The sequence below is a fragment of the Sinohyriopsis cumingii genome, chromosome 11, assembly GCF_028554795.1.
Source record: "Sinohyriopsis cumingii isolate HCF-2022 chromosome 11, ASM2855479v2, whole genome shotgun sequence".
In the NCBI taxonomy this organism is placed as follows: domain Eukaryota; kingdom Metazoa; phylum Mollusca; class Bivalvia; order Unionida; family Unionidae; genus Sinohyriopsis; species Sinohyriopsis cumingii.
In genome coordinates this window covers 44,868,943-44,887,340 of record NC_142971.1, presented here as the reverse complement: position 1 = coordinate 44,887,340, position 18,398 = coordinate 44,868,943, and the positions used below count along the sequence as shown (strand labels likewise).

At 35.8% G+C, this 18,398-nt stretch overlaps 1 protein-coding gene across 1 annotated transcript in view; it reads left to right on the top strand.

The window, feature by feature from the left end:
- Window positions 1-16,118, top strand: part of LOC149788041 (uncharacterized) — a 32,998-nt gene extending 16,880 nt beyond the window's left edge. Inside the window, exons 4-6 of the mRNA XM_089975712.1 lie at window positions 7,901-8,005; window positions 11,658-11,768; window positions 15,824-16,118. Coding sequence (XP_089831838.1) covers window positions 7,901-8,005; window positions 11,658-11,762 — 210 coding nt within the window. The 3' untranslated portion in view covers window positions 11,763-11,768; window positions 15,824-16,118. The remainder of the gene's footprint in view (window positions 1-7,900; window positions 8,006-11,657; window positions 11,769-15,823) is intronic.
- The last annotated feature ends 2,280 nt before the right edge of the window (window positions 16,119-18,398 follow it).

Here is an 18,398-nt window from a genome sequence, read left to right as displayed (position 1 = left end):
CCTTTGGGACAGTGAATTTGTGTAGTAGTGTGTATGGCAGCAATAGAAATTAATTTTAAAAGTCTTGTATATTTTGTACATTTAGAAAATGTACACGCTGACTTGATGAGAGGCCCACCTGCTTGATCTTCTACATGCTGACTTGATGAGAGGGCCACCTGCTTGATCTTCTCTCAAATGGTGTAAATTTATCCTACTGTTTACACATGAAAAGTAATCCACTGAAGTACGGACAATTAAATTTCAGATAGCAGCAGCTTCTGTGTGAAAACACAAACTACAAAAAAGAAAACACTGAATTTACTCTTAAATGCAAACCATAAGCAGTAATGGCCCTGTTACGAGATAAAATATACATGTACCCAACTATCAACTAGTGAAATTCTGAATGACATGTACTGTAAGGGACTGGCCATTTCATTTTAAAGAGCTAAATCTTTATTTCAGTCTGGCTGTTTTTATTATTTCATTCATCACAAAATAATTTTGTTTCAGGTAAAGAAAAGAATAGCATAGTGTCCTTTTTAATACCACAAATCAGAACAAGACAGTAGTTTTCAAGCATATACCCCTACTTCTTTAGAAATTTAAATGGTTCCTCCCTAATAAAGACTCGGGTTCAGTGGATGTTCAGCAGAAATCGAAGCAGCGACCATTGTAAACACCGTTATAAAATGTTAGCATCAGAAGATGTCAGTTTCAGCATGGGAAAGGTGCGTTTTTAACATGAAGCCACCTGACATGGTGCGTGTTACTTTACACACTCTAATAATGGTCCTGTCATTAACAACAGATTTAAGACATTTAATTATTTCAGTGCAATTTCCTGTTTGTGACTATTCAAGCATTTGGCTATTGGGACAAAAAAATAAAATAATCAAGCTAATTTCTTTCAGTAGTATTTAAATATTTCTGTATTTGGTGTGTTGCTTAATTTGCAGCTGCAATGGATTGAGTGGAAGACATGGGATTGATTCCTCATCTCTCTCATGAGTGCTTGGAACATTTTTCTCATGAGACTTTGATAAGTGGATTGTTTTAAATATAGAAAATGGCTCTTTTACACAAATATCTATATTTTTAAGGGCTTATTGTTCAAATTAAAATGATCCTTTTCTAAGAACCTAATTTCTTATGAAGATATGCATTTGAGGATAGTAAAGTTAACATTTTTATTTTGTATATTCAAATGAGTTACAAGTAAATTTATTTGAATTTTCAATTGTTACACTTGTTTCTAGTGATGCATCCTTTGGTTTACTATATAGACATAGTAATGTGTTTTCTAAGGCTAAATTGTTTTTTTAAAAAATTCTGTTCAGTAGTGGTGATGATTGAACCATGAAAAATTCAGTTTCATTCAGGAAAAAATCCTGGAAAAAGACCCAGGTTTTTTTTTCTTCAAAAGTATGGGAACCCAGCTTTTCTGCAGTGTATTCCTCTTACTTGCATCCCCATAGACTATCACCTAGCACAGTTTTTAGAGGTTTTGTATGGTCTTGTATCATGGAAGATGTGCATGTCCTTTCTGCCTTGAAAGCTATTGGCTTTTCATTTGCAGGAATATCCTTCTCTTTCACGGATCCACATCCTCTTTCCCTGTCAAGTTACCTCACTTAAGGGAAGAGGTACACACACTTCTGCAGAAGAGTGCACTGTACAGGTGGTGAAAAAAGACCAGTCTCTTATTTTTTGCACCCAGATTTTCCTGGTATGCAAGAAAGGTGGAAAGTTTTGGCTTATAACACTGGTCAACAGTGAAATCATTACTGACTTGAAAAGGCCCTAATCTGTAGTATTTTGGTGTGCCGAACACGAATATAACCGTGAAAAATTTGTATTGGCTCTCGTTTTGAAGATATTCATATACCTCATTTTCTATGTTTCACTGTGTAAATTTCTCCAGTAGGACTTCAGCAACATCCGGAATAATGATGTAACATTGCATAATACCATCATGCTCACATCATCCACAGTTGATTGCATCATTTTCTGATGCAATGCAATACTAATGCCATGCGGCTGCTGAAGTAAGTTGACGTCAGCAGTGTACTATACATGTGTAGGCCTATTATACTAATGCCAGGCGGCTGCTGAAGCTGACGTAAGCAGTGTACTATATAAAGCCCAATCAGATAGGTTCAGCATTTAAAATATTTTAGACGTTGTGCGAGACAGTTCAAGCTACTGTTACATAAAACTTATTATTTTATCCATTTACGTACAATAAAGAACAGTAATGCCTCGAAAGTGTGTTAATACCGCGGACAATTTTTGCTATATTTGTGGGGAAGTGACATTTGCCAACCAGAAGAAAAGTATCAATTCTCAAGTGAAGAAGGCATATCATCTTTACTTCGGATGCAAGGTTGGTGACCAAGACAAGCCTTGGGCTCCGCATATATGCTGTGCTACATGTACAACACAGCTTTCACAGTGGTTGAATTGCAAAAGGTCATCAATGCCGTTTGCAGTCCCAATGGTGTGGAGAGAGCCAAGCAACCACCTAAATTACTGTTACTTCTGCTTGGTTCCTCCTCTTTCCGGCGGAATAACGAAGCGAAAGAAGTCGAGAATAGTCTACCCAAACATTCCGTCTGCATTGAGACCAGTTCCACATGGTGAGGGACTTCCTATTCCAGAACCTCCAGCAGAATATTCTCTTGATTCATCTGACGAAGACAAATGTGAGTCGACCTGTTCTTCTCCTGGTCCATCAGCATGCAGTGATCCAGATTTTCACTGTGGTGCATCATCAACCCCACACAGAATAACACAGGAAGAACTAAATGACCTGATTCGTGATTTGGACTTATCAAAGAACAAGGCAGAATTGCTAGGATCAAGACTCCAACAATGGAATCTTCTAGAAGAAGATGTCACAATTACTGCATATCGAAAGCGCCACCAGCAATTGGAGCCTTTCTTCAGAAAGGAAAGTAATCTGATATTCTGTTCCGATATTGAGGGCCTCATGAATGCTTTAAAAATCACTCATGACCCACAAGAATGGAGACTATTTGTGGACTCTTCGAAACTGAGTCTCAAGGCTGTGCTTTTGCACAATGGAAACATTCTTCCATCTATTCCAGTAGCGTATGCTGTCCACATGAAAGAGACATACGATAACTTAAGGCAGCTACTGAATTCCATTGAGTATAACAAGTACAGCTGGCACCTCTGTGGTGATTTGAAGGTAGTTGCCCTTTTAATGGGACTGCAGCAAGGATATACAAAATACATGTGTTTCTTATGCGAGTGGGATAGCCGAGCAAGGGAAATGCACTACATGAGGAAGGAATGGACTCACAGGCAGAATGTAGCCATTGGAGAGAAGAATATCCAACACCCCAGCTCTGGTTGAGGCTCAGAAAATCTTGCTACCACCCCTTCACATCAAACTAGGTTTGATGAAGAACTTCGTGAAAGCCATTGACCGGACTTTGCCAGCATTCCGATACCTGCATGAAAAATTCCCTCGACTCAGCGAAGCAAAGATTAAAGAGGGAGTTTTTGTGGGTCCTCAGATTCGAGAGCTTTTCAAAGATGACCGGTTCAACAACTTGCTGGAAGGTGACGCGAAACAAGCATGGAATGCTTTTCGCCTAGTTTCTACAAACTTCCTCGGAAATGTTAGGGCAGAAAACTATAAGGAACTAGTAGAAGACATGTTGATGAAGTATAAGAAACTTGGCTGCAATATGTCTCTAAAGATTCACTTCCTTCATTCCCATTTGGATTTCTTTCCTAGCAACTGTGGTATTGTTAGTGATGAACACGGCGAACGTTTTCATCAAGATATCGCAACAATGGAACAAAGATACCAGGGAAAATGGTCCACTACAATGCTGGCTGACTACTGCTGGACACTCCTCAGAGATGCTCCCGAACAGCTGTACAAGAGACAGGCGAAGAAATCTAAGATGTAGTCAATGACTTGATTTTTTATAGGTAGGCTATTACAGTTGACCTTTTACTATTGGAATGCATTTCGTTATGTAAACATTAATTTCTTGCAGATTACAAAAAAAACTAGAGCCAATTTTGCAATTTGACTGTCATATTCGTGTTCAGCACATAAAAATTGATAAGAATTGACTAATTTTATTTCAGTAACATGACTTTTGTAAAAATTTGTTGTCCAGTGTAATTGATATTCAACCTTAAACAAGTTTCTTCCAGAGAATCCTTCAAAAACTCAGTGCATGCCCTTGAACTTCACTCCTATCTGGATGCATTCTATTTGGATCAGGGTGATCACTTAGAGCCAGAAGAGGTAGTTCTTCAGAGCTTGTGGTCCCAGAAAGAAGAGCTAGAAGAGGTAGTTCTTCAGAGCTTGTGGTCCCAGAAAGAAGAGCCAGAAGAGGTAGTTCTTCAGAACTTGTGGTCCCAGAAAGAAGAGCCAGAAGAGGTAGTTCTTCAGAGCTTGTGGTCCCAGAAAGAAGAGCCAGAAGAGGTAGTTCTTCAGAGCTTGTGGTCCCAGAAAGAAGAGCCAGAAGAGGTAGTTCTTCAGGGCTTGTGGTCCCAGAAAGAAAAGCTAGAAGAGGTAGTTCTTCAGAGCTTGTGGTCCCAGAAAGAAGAGCCAGAAGAGGTAGTTCTTCAGAGCTTGTGGTCCCAGAAAGAAGAGCCAGAAGAGGTAGTTCTTCGGAGCTTGTGGTCCCAGAAAGAAGAGCCAGAAGAGGTAGTTCTTCAGAGCTTGTGGTCCCAGAAAGAAGAGCCAGAAGAGGTAGTTCTTCAGAGCTTGTGGTCCCAGAAAGAAGAGCCAGAAGAGGTAGTTCTTCAGAGCTTGTGGTCCCAGAAAGAAGAGCCAGAAGAGGTAGTTCTTCAGAGCTTGTGGTCCCAGAAAGAAGAGCCAGAAGAGGTAGTTCTTCAGAGCTTGTGGTCCCAGAAAGAAGAGCCAGAAGAGGTAGTTCTTCAGAGCTTGTGGTTCCAGAAAGAAGAGCCAGAAGAGGTAGTTCTTCAGAGCTTGTGGTCCCAGAAAGAAGAGCCAGAAGAGGTAGTTCTTCAGAGCTTGTGGTCCAGAAAGAAGCTACCATTCACATTATACAGTTTGGAAATGAAATCAGTATTCTTAACCCTGCAGGGGTGCAGAAACCAAATAAGTCATTGTGTGTTGGTTTCTTGTGACAACACATCTGTAGCAGTACCACAAGAGTTGGTAATTGTAAAAAACATAATGTGCTCTGGTTCACAAGTGCCTACTCCTATTCAATGTTCCAAAAAGGGCTATATATTTGTAATATTATGTGTCACACAACTGTGCACATGCTGTACTTTAATTGTGAAAAGTAATTAAAAAAACTGTATGAAATTGATTTGTGTGTTTATTCAGAACTCAATATATTTCATGTAAAGCAGTGTTTTCCTCCAGGTTCTGATGTCAGTTGATTCATTGTATAATTGCTGTTTATCAGCATCCTCCTTACTCACTGAATCAATAGTGTTGACATTCATTAGTATCTAAAGCATGACTTGCTCTATACAGTTTCTCTTTACACTTTTCATGTTGCCAAAGGATGGCCAATTTTGAATCAAATAATTAAAACCCATTATGAACCACCTCTGATCCCTTTATTGCTTATAACACCATAAAAAGTGTCCCAGATTTCGCCTTCATTCTCCAGACTGCAACAATAAGGTAACCAATTAACAGTTTCTTTGATGACATGTTAGCATATTACACTGGTCACAATGACTGCTGGCACAGTTCAGGTCCCCATTAGATTGGTTCTGGCTGGTTTCTGTAATGCATGGGTAGAAGAATTAAAAGTACCATTTTGTTTTTCTTTCAATTTTTTTATTTTGTTTTTCTATCTTTTTCAGTTTTTTATATTAAGAAAAAATCTTGCAATGTTTTAAAATGGAAGATTTCAACTATAAAATGGAATTATGGTAGACCGCCTTAAAAATGGCATTTTTGTCCTTTTGCCAGTAGACGTACATGTATGTTAAACCCAAGTGAGTACTGATTATAGTTAACCCAGAGAATGGTTTACAGTTCCAGTAGAAGTACAGTATGTACATGATCTTCATTAGGCTAAGAAACGTGCAGGGAAATAAATGTTAATAATTTACTAGTCTTTCAAGCAATATGAAAATAAAATGCCATATTTTGTTGGCGTGATCAAAGTTTTCTTGGGTAAATTAAATGTTTCATTTCTGACAATCCTTCTGGGCTTAGAATACAAGAGGGGCCTGATTGGAAATTATAAAGGCCTTGGACGTCTGGCTATCAGATTTTTCAAGCACTGTATAGTAGTATGCCTCAGGAGACAAGGAGGTACAGAAGCTTTTTCTCTTTGCTTGGAGGGTTTGAAACTTCCTTTGTTGGGCAGATTTTGACAAATTTCCAGAAGTTCAAATTGATGCAGGAAACTAATTATTTTCCCTCTGATTTTCTGTGTTTAACAAGGTTAAGATTTTACAGGTCACAAGTTTTTGTGTTTATGTCATAAAACATTTATACATACCATTTTTGTGTGCTAATTTAATTTAAATGCTTTTTAAATCAGAAAATGAAATAAAGTACTTGTAAATAATGACCACCAGTACATAACCTGGCACGGTTCTTTCTCAGAATTTAATATGGAGTTAAGTGTTACAGTATCCTCAAAATTTTAAATAGTTTTTTTATTTAAGAAGAAGCATGTGATTTTATTTACTGTTTTATATATAAATATATGAATGGTTTCCATCAACTTATCAAATAATTCCATTACATTTACCATCAGCCTAATGCATCGGCAAATGTCGGATATGGTGTTCATCAACTTTGCCTGCTTTCTACATCAAACCTCATTGAATGTAAAAGACCACTGTCACTTTAGTACCGACACCAACATTAGGCTGGGGTTCATAATTAAATAACTATTTAAGTTCATACTAAATAAGATTGGAACAAGCATTAATCAATAAATCATAATCAAACAAAAAAAATAACATGACAGACAGGCAAAATCTTTAAAACATTTTTTTACATGTCAGTAATGTCAGAATTATTAGGCATCCAATTAAACAAGGAAAACTGCAAAGATTGACTTCAATTCTTGAAACGTTTACCTAAAAGGAAATTTATATCCATTAAATACATGAGTCATTGTCGTCATTGTGCATTTTCATCTCCAAATGTATTACAGTGAAAAGTATGGGAAGAAGAACCTGTCCCTCACTGTGCACAAAATAATAGTTTAATGAGTATTTAACTAGAGTATTGTGAGCTGCTTATTATACTCCAACCCCATGTTATTAGTCTACTCTGCTCATTACTGAAATTTTATATGCAGAAACAGTTTTTCTTTTTTTAGGCACAATGGCCTTGACCTTCTTTTGACTCCAAAATGTATAGGCTTCTTCCTTATTACAGGTGCAACCAATCCAAAAAGTTTGGCCCAGTTCTGTATAGTAGATTTAATGTCACTGTGCAGAACCATTTTTCTTCTTTCAGCCAGTGACCTTGACCTTTGACATTTAAACTCCAAAATTGATAGGGTTCTTCCTTACCCTAAGTGAAATATCATCCACAAAGTTTGGAAACTGTTTATTGTGGATAACAAGAGTTATTGTGCAGAAATTATTATCTTCTTCCAGTCTGTGACCTTAACCTTTCAGATTATTATACTGAATTTAACATTCTCGCAGGTAGAAGAACAACATTACTCTGATGAAAATCTGGAGGGAACAAATTAGCAACAACAGCACATGTATTCTCAAAGCACAGAAAGCCAAAAATGTTAACAGGTTCAAATACAAACACCTTAAGGCAAAGGAATAACTGTATATGTTTAACTTAATGATATGGGTCAACATTTAGTATAGAAGCATTTGTTATTGGCTGTTTGTTTTAGATGGATAGTGGCATTAATTTTTAATGGTCTCAGTTGATATGTCCTTAATTTGACAGAATAATCAACAGCAGTCAGATGAACCACTTAGTGCATCTAGTGGTACAAAACCAAAACAGAAGAAAGTTTTTGGAGAGTTCCAAACAGAAGAAACGGTTGGGAAGGTATGGATGTGATGTATTGATATTATTTAATCTAAAATAAAGCTTTTACTCATTAATGTTTTTACATCATTTCTTTTCCAGGATGTACTATGATTGTCTGTCCATGTCTGTCAGTTGTACTCGTCTATACACATGTGGCCTTTGTCTTGACTGATCATTTGCTGGCTTAGGTTACCAAGTGCATCATGGGCAAAGCTCAGATAATGTTGGCATGCACCTGCTTTATAAGAAGATAAGACAAAGTTTGTAGTTTTTGTCAAGTTTTATCCAGTCTACTAGCAAGCTTAACTCTTATCTCATTGAGCCTGTTGCTGTGTAGGCAGTTGATATAAATGTACTCAAGTTGCACAGTGCAGTATGCTATAAATACAACATCTGTTACCTTTATGGCATAGGCCTGCCTGTTAAATTTATAGCAGTGTAGTATATGTTAATTTCAACATCAATTTTAACCATTTTACCATTTTGGTACACATTTATTATCCTTTGAAAAAGTTAAGATCTTTATAGTTGTATAATTATTTTTCACAGAAGAATTTTTTAATGCTTTAAAATCATGAGGTAAATCATTCACAGTCAAGCCAGTAAATCAGTACAATGACCAACCATATCTGACATTTCTTAAACTTGAAATTGACTGGTCCTTTTATATGTCAACATTACTAAATTATCTGAATTTGATAAATTATCAAAAATCAGTGTTGCCTATCAACATAAGAGCCTATATTTGACTTACTGAAGCTTTCATAGTTGTACTCAAGAAAGTATTGAAAGAAATCCACAACCTCCATTTTGGACAGTGGAGAATCCGACCTTAGTAACTTAAAATAGCAGATTAAGACTTTGTCTTAAACAGGAACCATGTGATGTGACATAATGGTCAGTTACCTCAGTGCCTGTTGCATCTTACAGTGGATTTTCCTGAAGGTTGCTGTATAAAACCAGCTCAAAATGGCTGATGTTTACAGTAGGTGCTCAAACATGCTTCCATCCAGATGGTGCAGAGGCATGTATAGATGCTTGTATGTGAATCGGGTTGACACGTCCACTAGCGCTTCCATGATAATGTGGTAGAAGTTTCCAACGGTGCTTACATGAGGTAAAGGGCTAGTATTCATGGTACAGTTGTATATACATAGTTACATTGCATTGCAAATTTTGTGGGGCCCCAAGTGGTCTAAAGCACTCTCCGTTACAGATCACTGCAATCTCACCTCTGCCTGCGTGGATTCGAGTCTCAGATTCAGCCAATGTCGGTATGTGAGAAAGCTTGCCAGTAGCTTCTCCTGGGTCAGTGGTTCTTTCCAGGGTTTTCCCGGGTTCTTCCTCCACCATTAATACTGGTCACCATGTATAGCCTATAGGTGTGCTGAAAAATGGCATTAAACCCTACAACAACAGCAACAACAAAAATAGTGCATATTGCTAACAGGTATTTAAGACAAAATAAATATTAACTACCATTAAAATATTGAGATTCAAGCGAAATATTGAATGCTAATTATATTTTAATTACAATTTAATGGGCAAACACTAGAAAACATTTTGTAAGACATATGACAGTATCATTGGCTGCCAACTGAAGTTGGTGGTGCAGGAAAATTAGAGCGTGTGTTATCTTTGCAGGAGATCGTAAGTGCATTATTTTATTGTTAAGCCGAACCTATTGTATGTAAAAACTGCTTCTTAATGTTCAAATTGCCACCAAAACAAAGATGGCAGACATTGTAAAATATGTGTATGACATCAAACATTTCACGTAATAAAAATTGTTTATCAATCATACAGAACATTTTTTGGCAAAACATCATACTGACCATAGTGTCAAAATACCCATCTGTATGTGAATTTGTTAGAATAACTAATATAAGTGTAATTTACAGCATATAAACATTGTCAACAAACTAGGTGAAACTAAATGCTTACCATGCTTTACATGTACACATGTGACAAGAGAAAGGTAATTAGCAATAAATCACAACAAATCACCCCAGACAGTAAATAGTTTGAATTAGGCATGAATAGGCTTGATTAATGAGGTTTTAGGTAAACTGAGTTGAATGTTCTTTAGCCACATTTTTAATGTCATGGTCATCAGAATATAATTGATAGTAAAAGTTTGAATGTTGAGTTTTTAAGGAAATGGTCATTCATGTGAATTTAATAACCAATTAGCTTAGTGTTGCATTTTTTATCTTGACAGGTGTATGACTTGTGCATATACAGGTCATAGTATTGTTTTAGCCATTGAAGTAGCTTTTATTTTTCTCATAGTTGTATTTTTTAATATACTCCTTTTTGTGTATTTATAGAGATTAATCCATGAAATTAATTACCTACAAAAATGCCATGAAATTAATTACCTACAAAAATGCCATGAAATTAATTACCCACAAAAATGTCATAAAGTTAATTACCCACAAAAATGCCATGAAATTAATTACCTACAAAAATGCCATGAAATTAATTGCCCACAAAAATGCCACAAAATTAATGACCTACAAAAATGCCATGAAATTAATTACTTACAAAGTGTCATGAAATTAATTACCTACAAAATGCCATGAAATTAATTACCCACAAAAATGCCATGAAAATAATTACCCACAAAAAAACCATTAAATGAATTACCTACAAAATACCATGAAATTAATTATCTACAAAAATGCCATGAAATTAATTACCTACAAAATGCCATGAAATTAATTACCCACAAAAATCTACAAAATGCCATGAAATTAATTACCCACAAAAATGCCATGAAATTAATTGCCCACAAAAATGTCATGAAATTAATTGCCTACAAAAATGCCATAAAATTAATTACCTACAATGCCATGAAATTAATTACCCACAAAAATGCCATGAAATTCATTACCCATAAAAATGCCATGAAATTAATTGCCCAAAAAATGTCATGAAATTAAAAACCTACAAAAATACCATGAAATTAATTACCTACAATGCCATGAAATTAATTACCTACAAAAATGCCATGAACATTATTACCCACAAAAATGCCATGAAATTAATTACCCACAAAAATGCCTTGAAATTAATTGCCCCCAAAAATGCCATGAAATTAATTACCTACAAAAATGCCATGAAATTAATTACCTACAAAAATGCCAACTCTGACTAGGCAAAGTCATGAATATAAATGCTTCCGCAGTAATCAATGCTGTCATTTTGTTTATCAGTAGGGTGCCTATTATTTAACTGTACTATTTTAGTCTGTTAAGGCAATATTATATTACTTTAAAAAAAACAATGCTAAGCAGTCTCATGATATATTGAGACTTAGTGCAAAATGTTCACTGAATAATTATGTCATAATATGCAGACCTGTGGCAACATGTATAATCAATATTTTACACAAAAAAATATCTATCTTAATCATACTCAATCTACCAGCACATGTAGCGCTGCATCTTGGTTCCATAACGGGTCATTATGGAACACATTTATTGCACTCTCACAAATTGAGTTTTATTACATGGCTAGTGTAAGTAACAGTGACTTTTTGATGTCTTTTGAAAGCTATATTTCATTTTTTTGCTTATTTTACAATATTTATTGAGTGTCATTTGTTAAATTGAAAGAGATAAATGGAACAATTGAAGGCGGGATTGATTATAATGTTATTTTGTAGATGCCAAGCCAAGAGACATTGGAGGTGAAGAGAAAAGCTTCCTTCTTTCAACCAAGTGATCCAGCAGTACAATCATCTAAATCTGCAAACAATGAAGATGCTTAATCCAAGGTATCACCCAGATGATAAAATGATTAAAACAGATTTGGCAGAAAGCATCCAATCATCAAACTTTTGTCCAGACAATAATGCTTTGAATTTAGGTGCCCTCAGATATAATTTTCATCCATATTAACAACATGTGTAAATTATTTGCTGAACTGATGTACCACAGATGCATGGATTGTTATGTAATGTATGTACTTTAGTCAGTAATATTTTTTTATATCTAATAATTTTATGGATGAACTAGGTTTACGCTTGCATTATGTGAGACACAACAGGTGCATGCCAATACCAGAAACATTTCTGTATGATTTAAACAAAAAGTAAATAATACAGGATACAAAGATAAGAGCAACTAATGTCATTTAATGAAGTAAGCTAGACTATACATTATTCTTAATTCATTTTATCTTTGTAGTCAACGATGAATGTGGCAAGGCTTTGTATATAGGTATATGCATGAATTGAAGGATGCATGCATGCAAAAATTTTGCTATAGTTGTCCACCATTTACAATAATTCAAGCTTTGTGGATGGCTTGCAATTAGGATAAGCAAGAATCTGATAGATTTTGAACTCAAAAGCTTAAAGGTCATGGTCAAATTGCCCACTATAAAGAAAATTATTATTACTAATACAAGAAGTAAATTTCATAAAGGATGCCAAATTGCTGACAGGATAGATTCTGTGCAGATTAGATTGTTAGCATCCAAATTGTTGTACAGTAATGGGTTAATTAAGAAAGAACTGAATAAGTTACTATTTAAGTCGACTTCTAAATTAAAATGAAAAGAAATGAGTAATACTTTGAAATTGACACAATGGCAGAAATAATGTTTGAAGTAAGAGAAACAAAACTTGTGTATACTGCATTAAGTGTGAAAATAATGGCTAAAAATGTGTTTATTTTGAGTAATATATTTGCTGCTTCTATTGCATTGCTTTCCATTTCCAGGATACCAAGTTACAGACTAGGCTAATATGCGCCCCCCACCCCCTTTGGAAAAACATGATCCCAGTCTGATTTCTTAGTACTAAGCAACATGTGGAATATGCTCTTTTTCCTTGGACTGTCATGCAAGTTTCTGTCTTCAGGACACTCCAATGAATTTAACCATTATTATTAATGTGTTTTCAGTCATGGTAGTGCTCATTAGCTCTACTGGTCATAGAACAGAAGAACTTAAGGGATGGTGTTTCTTCATCTTCCATCCATTGAATCTTCTGAACAACTTGGAGATTTACATGAAACTTTACATTCATTGGTTGGTCCTTAATTACAATGGTGCTGCTTGGATGTTTTGAAAATCTTGTTGCTGCTCATCCAGAATGAATGGTGAAATCAACATGGAGTTTCCACTGAAAGACATCTTATATTGTTTTAAGTTGGTTCTCAATGAAACTGTTGGTGATCTAACACCCAATATGGCCACCAAGGGAGTCATCTTAATTGTTTTGCTCCTAAATGGAAAGTCATATTGATACAAGGTTTTCACCAGAAGATGTTTTATAAATAATGTTCTGTCTGAACCAGGAACAGTTAGATGTGGAGTACCACAAGGCTCAATTCTAGGTCCATTACTATTCATTTTATTTATTAATGACCTACCACTTTTACTAAGAGACTCAATATCATCTACAGATCTCTATGCAGGTGACACAGTGATGTCAGACATCCAAAACACAAAGCATGAACTCAAAATTTCTTTACAGAATGCCCTAAACAAACTGGAAAACTGGTGCACATGCAATGGCATGGTGGTAAATACTGGTAAAACTAAAATATTACTTATCTCAACACGGCAAAAAAGGACAAATCTTGAGAGTGAGGAACTATGTCTGACATGGAAGGATAAAAATTTGCAAATGGTCTGTCATGATAGACTACTTGGTGTTCTGGTAGATAATAACCTATCATGGACTGAACATATCAAACATATCAGTAAAAAAAGTCAATTCAAGTTTATGGCTTCTCACTAGGATAAGACATTTTATAACAATTACATACAACTCTATTTAGACTACTGTAATACAGTATGGGGCAATTCACATGATAAAAATATATCAAAACTGGCACATCTTCCAAAAATAGCATTAGGGCTAATATCAATCCAGAAAGAAAGCAAGGAAAATTTAGCTGGTTGGTTAAAAATATTACCTATTAAAGACCGAATCTGTTTGAGAAATGCCAAATTAATGTACAGGATATCCCATAATAGTGCTCCTGAATATTTACAATTACTTAGGGGGCCCCGAGTGGCCGAGTGGTCTAACGAGCTCTCCATTACGGATCACTGCCATCTCACCTCTGTCTGCATGTGTTCGAGTCTCGGATTCAGCCAATGTGGGTATGTGAGAAAGCTTGCCAGTAACTTCTCATAGGTCGGTGGTTCTTTCCAGTGTTTTCTCGGGTTCTTCCTCCACCATTAATACTGGCCGCCATGTATAGCCTATCGTGTGCTGAAAAATGGTGTTAAACCCTACAACAACAACAACAACAATTACTATTACAGTATAGGCTACCTGGTAATACTCACCACCTGCGATCCATGTCTACCAGACAGTATCAAATTCCCAAACCAAATAAGGAGTTATTTAAAAAGAGTTTCTGATACTCTGGAACTCTGCTCTGGAATAGTATTCCAGTTGAGATTAGAAATGCCCACTCTATTTCATTCTTCCAAACCCAATATATCCAGTGGCTTCAGAGATGCAGCTAAAATAAATAAATTCCTTTGTATGAGGGCCTTAAGGTAGATTAGTTCTTAGCTAATTGTGTTACCCTCTTTAAATAAGGTCATTATTATTATTATTATTATTATTATGTTGGTCCTAAATAAAAATATTGATGGACTGATGTGAAATAGGGGCTGCCACAGTGGCTATCTTGAAAATATTGCTGTCACTACTCCTGAATTAATGTTCATATCAAGATAGGATTTACTCTGAAAGTCTTCTAATGAAGTTGAATTTTTTGCTAAATGAAACTGGTGCTGATCTGATGTCTGGTATGGCCACCATTGCAGTCAACTTGAAAATCTTATCGCTACTCATTCTGAACAGACAGTCATATTGGCATTAGGTTTTCACCTGAATACTTACTGTGACGTATGGTTGGTCCTAAATGAAAATGGTGCTGATCTGATGTTCAATGTAGCTGCCTTCCTGATGACAGGGAGGAGCAGCAATGTATTTCTGCTAGATATGTGGTAGTTTCATCTGTCAGATAGTTGCAAGAGTGGTTGTTGGGCACTGGGCACCAGGTACCACATACCTGTCAATTACTGGTCACTAGGCTATGATTGTCAGTCACTTGTCACAGCAACAGTCTTCTGGCAGCTGGATGCTGGAATTTGATCATTGGTCTAGGAACAGGGATTGGGTAAATACCCCATGTTCAGCTCAGTTACTATCCATTCTACATTGGATATAAAATCTGGCTTGCTCATCCATACAGGGAAGGGGATTGGATTAGCATCCCCTCCCCAATGTTTCTGTTTAATCCCTGTGTGATTTGGGGACTTCCAAATACCCGTTAGTGAGTTGTCTCCCCCATATCACATTATGGATGTTTCAGCCATAGTTTTAGGTAGGGGTGACACATTAAGCTGTGGACTTGTTCAGTCTTCTCCTCCAACATTCTGACAAGTAGTTGATGCACAGTGTTCTCAGAACTACTTTTCATAAGTAATTTCCCTATTTTAGTCAGTGGTGAATCTTCTCTGTCTAATGCCCAATCTAGAGAAATTGGATCTCATGTTGGAGGCACAATCATGGCAACCAGCCATTAGTACCAGATATAATGGTCAAAAGATTTAGGAATTCTCTAATATTGGTTGGAAAGTCTCAAAGCTGACATTCCTAGATTATTCCACTTCATATGTCCAAGGAATCCATTCCTCACTTAAAATGAAAGACCTGTTAAGTTTTCAGCACCCTTAGCACTTAAAATAGTGAGATCATTGTGTTTCTTTTTCCCAATAAATGCAATCAAACAATTAGTCTTCTTGTAGGCTATATGTTTTGTAAGTAAAAAGACAAGTCTTTATTCTTTCTTTCAGGCAAAACAACAGGCATCATCAAGCACAGGTAATATTGTATCAAGTTCACAAAAACAGCCACAGACAAGTGCAACTCAGATTGCATCTGAACATGGAGGCAGTAAAGCTAAAAACTCTGGTGCAACAGAAACTCGGGCAAGCAGATCCATTGATGTTGACACCTTTGTTCAAGTATGTAGTATTGTTGCAGTGAGTGATTTTTTACTCATCTGGCCATAAAGCCAGTCAAGCTTATGATATGACAAAGTTAATGCCTGAAGGAATGTGGAGGCATTCCCTCCTGTCTGCTGGTTTGGTGTAGTCACCCCTGGTCCCAGACTAGTTTTGGTATCCCTGATGGCAAAATAGCAAGAGGACATAAGATTAGTTGCACCAAATTGATGAGATTTTGAGCCTTCATGAAACAAGATCTTGTCACTTTATGCGAACCTTGAACTATCTTACCTGACCTTTACCCACACACTCAGCAGGGCAGATGGGTATGAAACAGCCTTTTAGAAGTTCAGAAAATAGTCAGATTTTGTGGGTAAAACATCAGCAAATAAAGTACTGAATTCTAATGTAAGTTGCACTATTGACATGCAAAATAGAAAAATCCAATATCTTTAAAAGCACTTATACAAACCTCAAATACATTTCAAATCAAGAGGTCATTGTATCAAATGTAACGTGTGTCTACTCACCTGATACAGATGTTGCAGAAAAAATTTGCAGGTGATATCAGAAGGGAATTTCAAGTGAAAAAAAAGGAACACTCCTGGGACATTTGCTAAAAGAAGAATAAACCCAGTTTCAGAACAGTCTGTTTTCAATATTGGATAGTAGGAATTATTTCATCTGTCACAAATTTTTGTGTAGCAACATCAAACTTATGAAGAGGATAATAATTTTTGGATACATGAATAACACAAACTGCTACTTGGATAGGGATCAACACCTATCTTTAAATGGGAGTCCAAGCATTATATTGTGAGCTAATGCTATGACACAGTATTTGTTAATTATCATGCGTCTTGTTTGAAACCTAGATACTGTAGTTCCTAACAGATTTTGATTAAACTTGGTATGTACACCTACATCATCTACTTTGTGTAGAAGTTTGTGTTATCAAGACTTTGAGTAAATTTGATCACGGGCTCAGATATGCCCAGAGGTTCTTGACTGCATCAATGTTACCAACTTTGAGGCTGTATTTCTGATTAAGAGTGATATCTGTATAAATGCGTTGTTTTCCAGGCTGAAAGTATCCATTAGCAATATTTATGATAGACATTACATTCAAGATATAACATTTAAAATAAGAACAAAGTGAATTTTATTATCCTTCCAGTGTAGCATGGTTTATCACCAAAACTTCAGTTGCTTGTAAAATGCCACATTGACCTATTTATATACTCAAACAAATAGGAAGATGTTATCTCATGCACATATATGCAGTAGACTTCTATACTGATGAATTTCTTATGAATCCCTTGTGGAGTCCACACTTATATTGCCCATGGGAATGGTCATAAGATAAAATAGATGATGATGGAAAAATATCTTGATGTATCCTTCAACAGATAGAAGGTATGTATCATTTAATAGACAAATGGAATGTATCATAAAACAGACAGATGGGATGGTTTGAAAAGATGATGATGAAATATTTCTGCACAGGCCGACTAAGCCCAGGCCTTGGGTGGCTAATAGTACAAGTTAGCAAAACTTATGTACATTTTTTTTATGCAAAAGAAACATGCAGAAATAAAATAAATATATGTAGTGAACATAAAACTCATAAGTAGTCATCAAAATTAAGTTTAAAAATTTGTGATCCTTCTTTTCCTGCTGGCTCTCACCTTTTTGCTGTTGTATGGGGCAGGAACTTCTGAATGGGATTTGGGGCATAAAAACCTGAATATGTTGCTGATGATGTAATGGATGTCCTGGAGAAGTTAACTGATACTTGTGTTTGGAAAAAACCCAGTTCTGATTCCCAAGGATTCAACACCTTTTTTGGCAATTATAGACATACTTTCAGTAACTTTACAATGTTTGCTTACTTGCAAAACCCTGTTTAAATATGCAGTTTGTATGTATTCTTTGGTGACAAAATGTTTTATTTGTATTCACACTGACTTCTTAACAAAATAATCAAGTCCAGATGTAACATGTTACTAAGGAAACTGATAACAAGACTATTCGCTTGACATTTGCAAACAGTTCAGTCATGTGGACTGAGAGAATGTCTGTACCAAATGAAGTTGTATCCGAATCAACTAAAAATGATACAAGTTTTTACCAAAAATATTTAATTGATTATGTTTTTTCATCACTTTCACCAATAAAATTGGTAACATTAAATTAGTCCCATGACCAAACCATACCACAAATATATTTGTTTGAGGTTTTGGCAAAGAATACAGCAGTATGTTTGCTTAGTAGAGTCTCTTTAGAAACAATATGGCAGTGGTAAAGTTAAATATGTGTCTAGTTCCTGAGAAAGTTTCCCAATGACATTTATATTCAGTGTGGAAGTACTACACAGAGGCTGGAAAAATACAGACCTCCATCTTACAATAAGTACACAAAA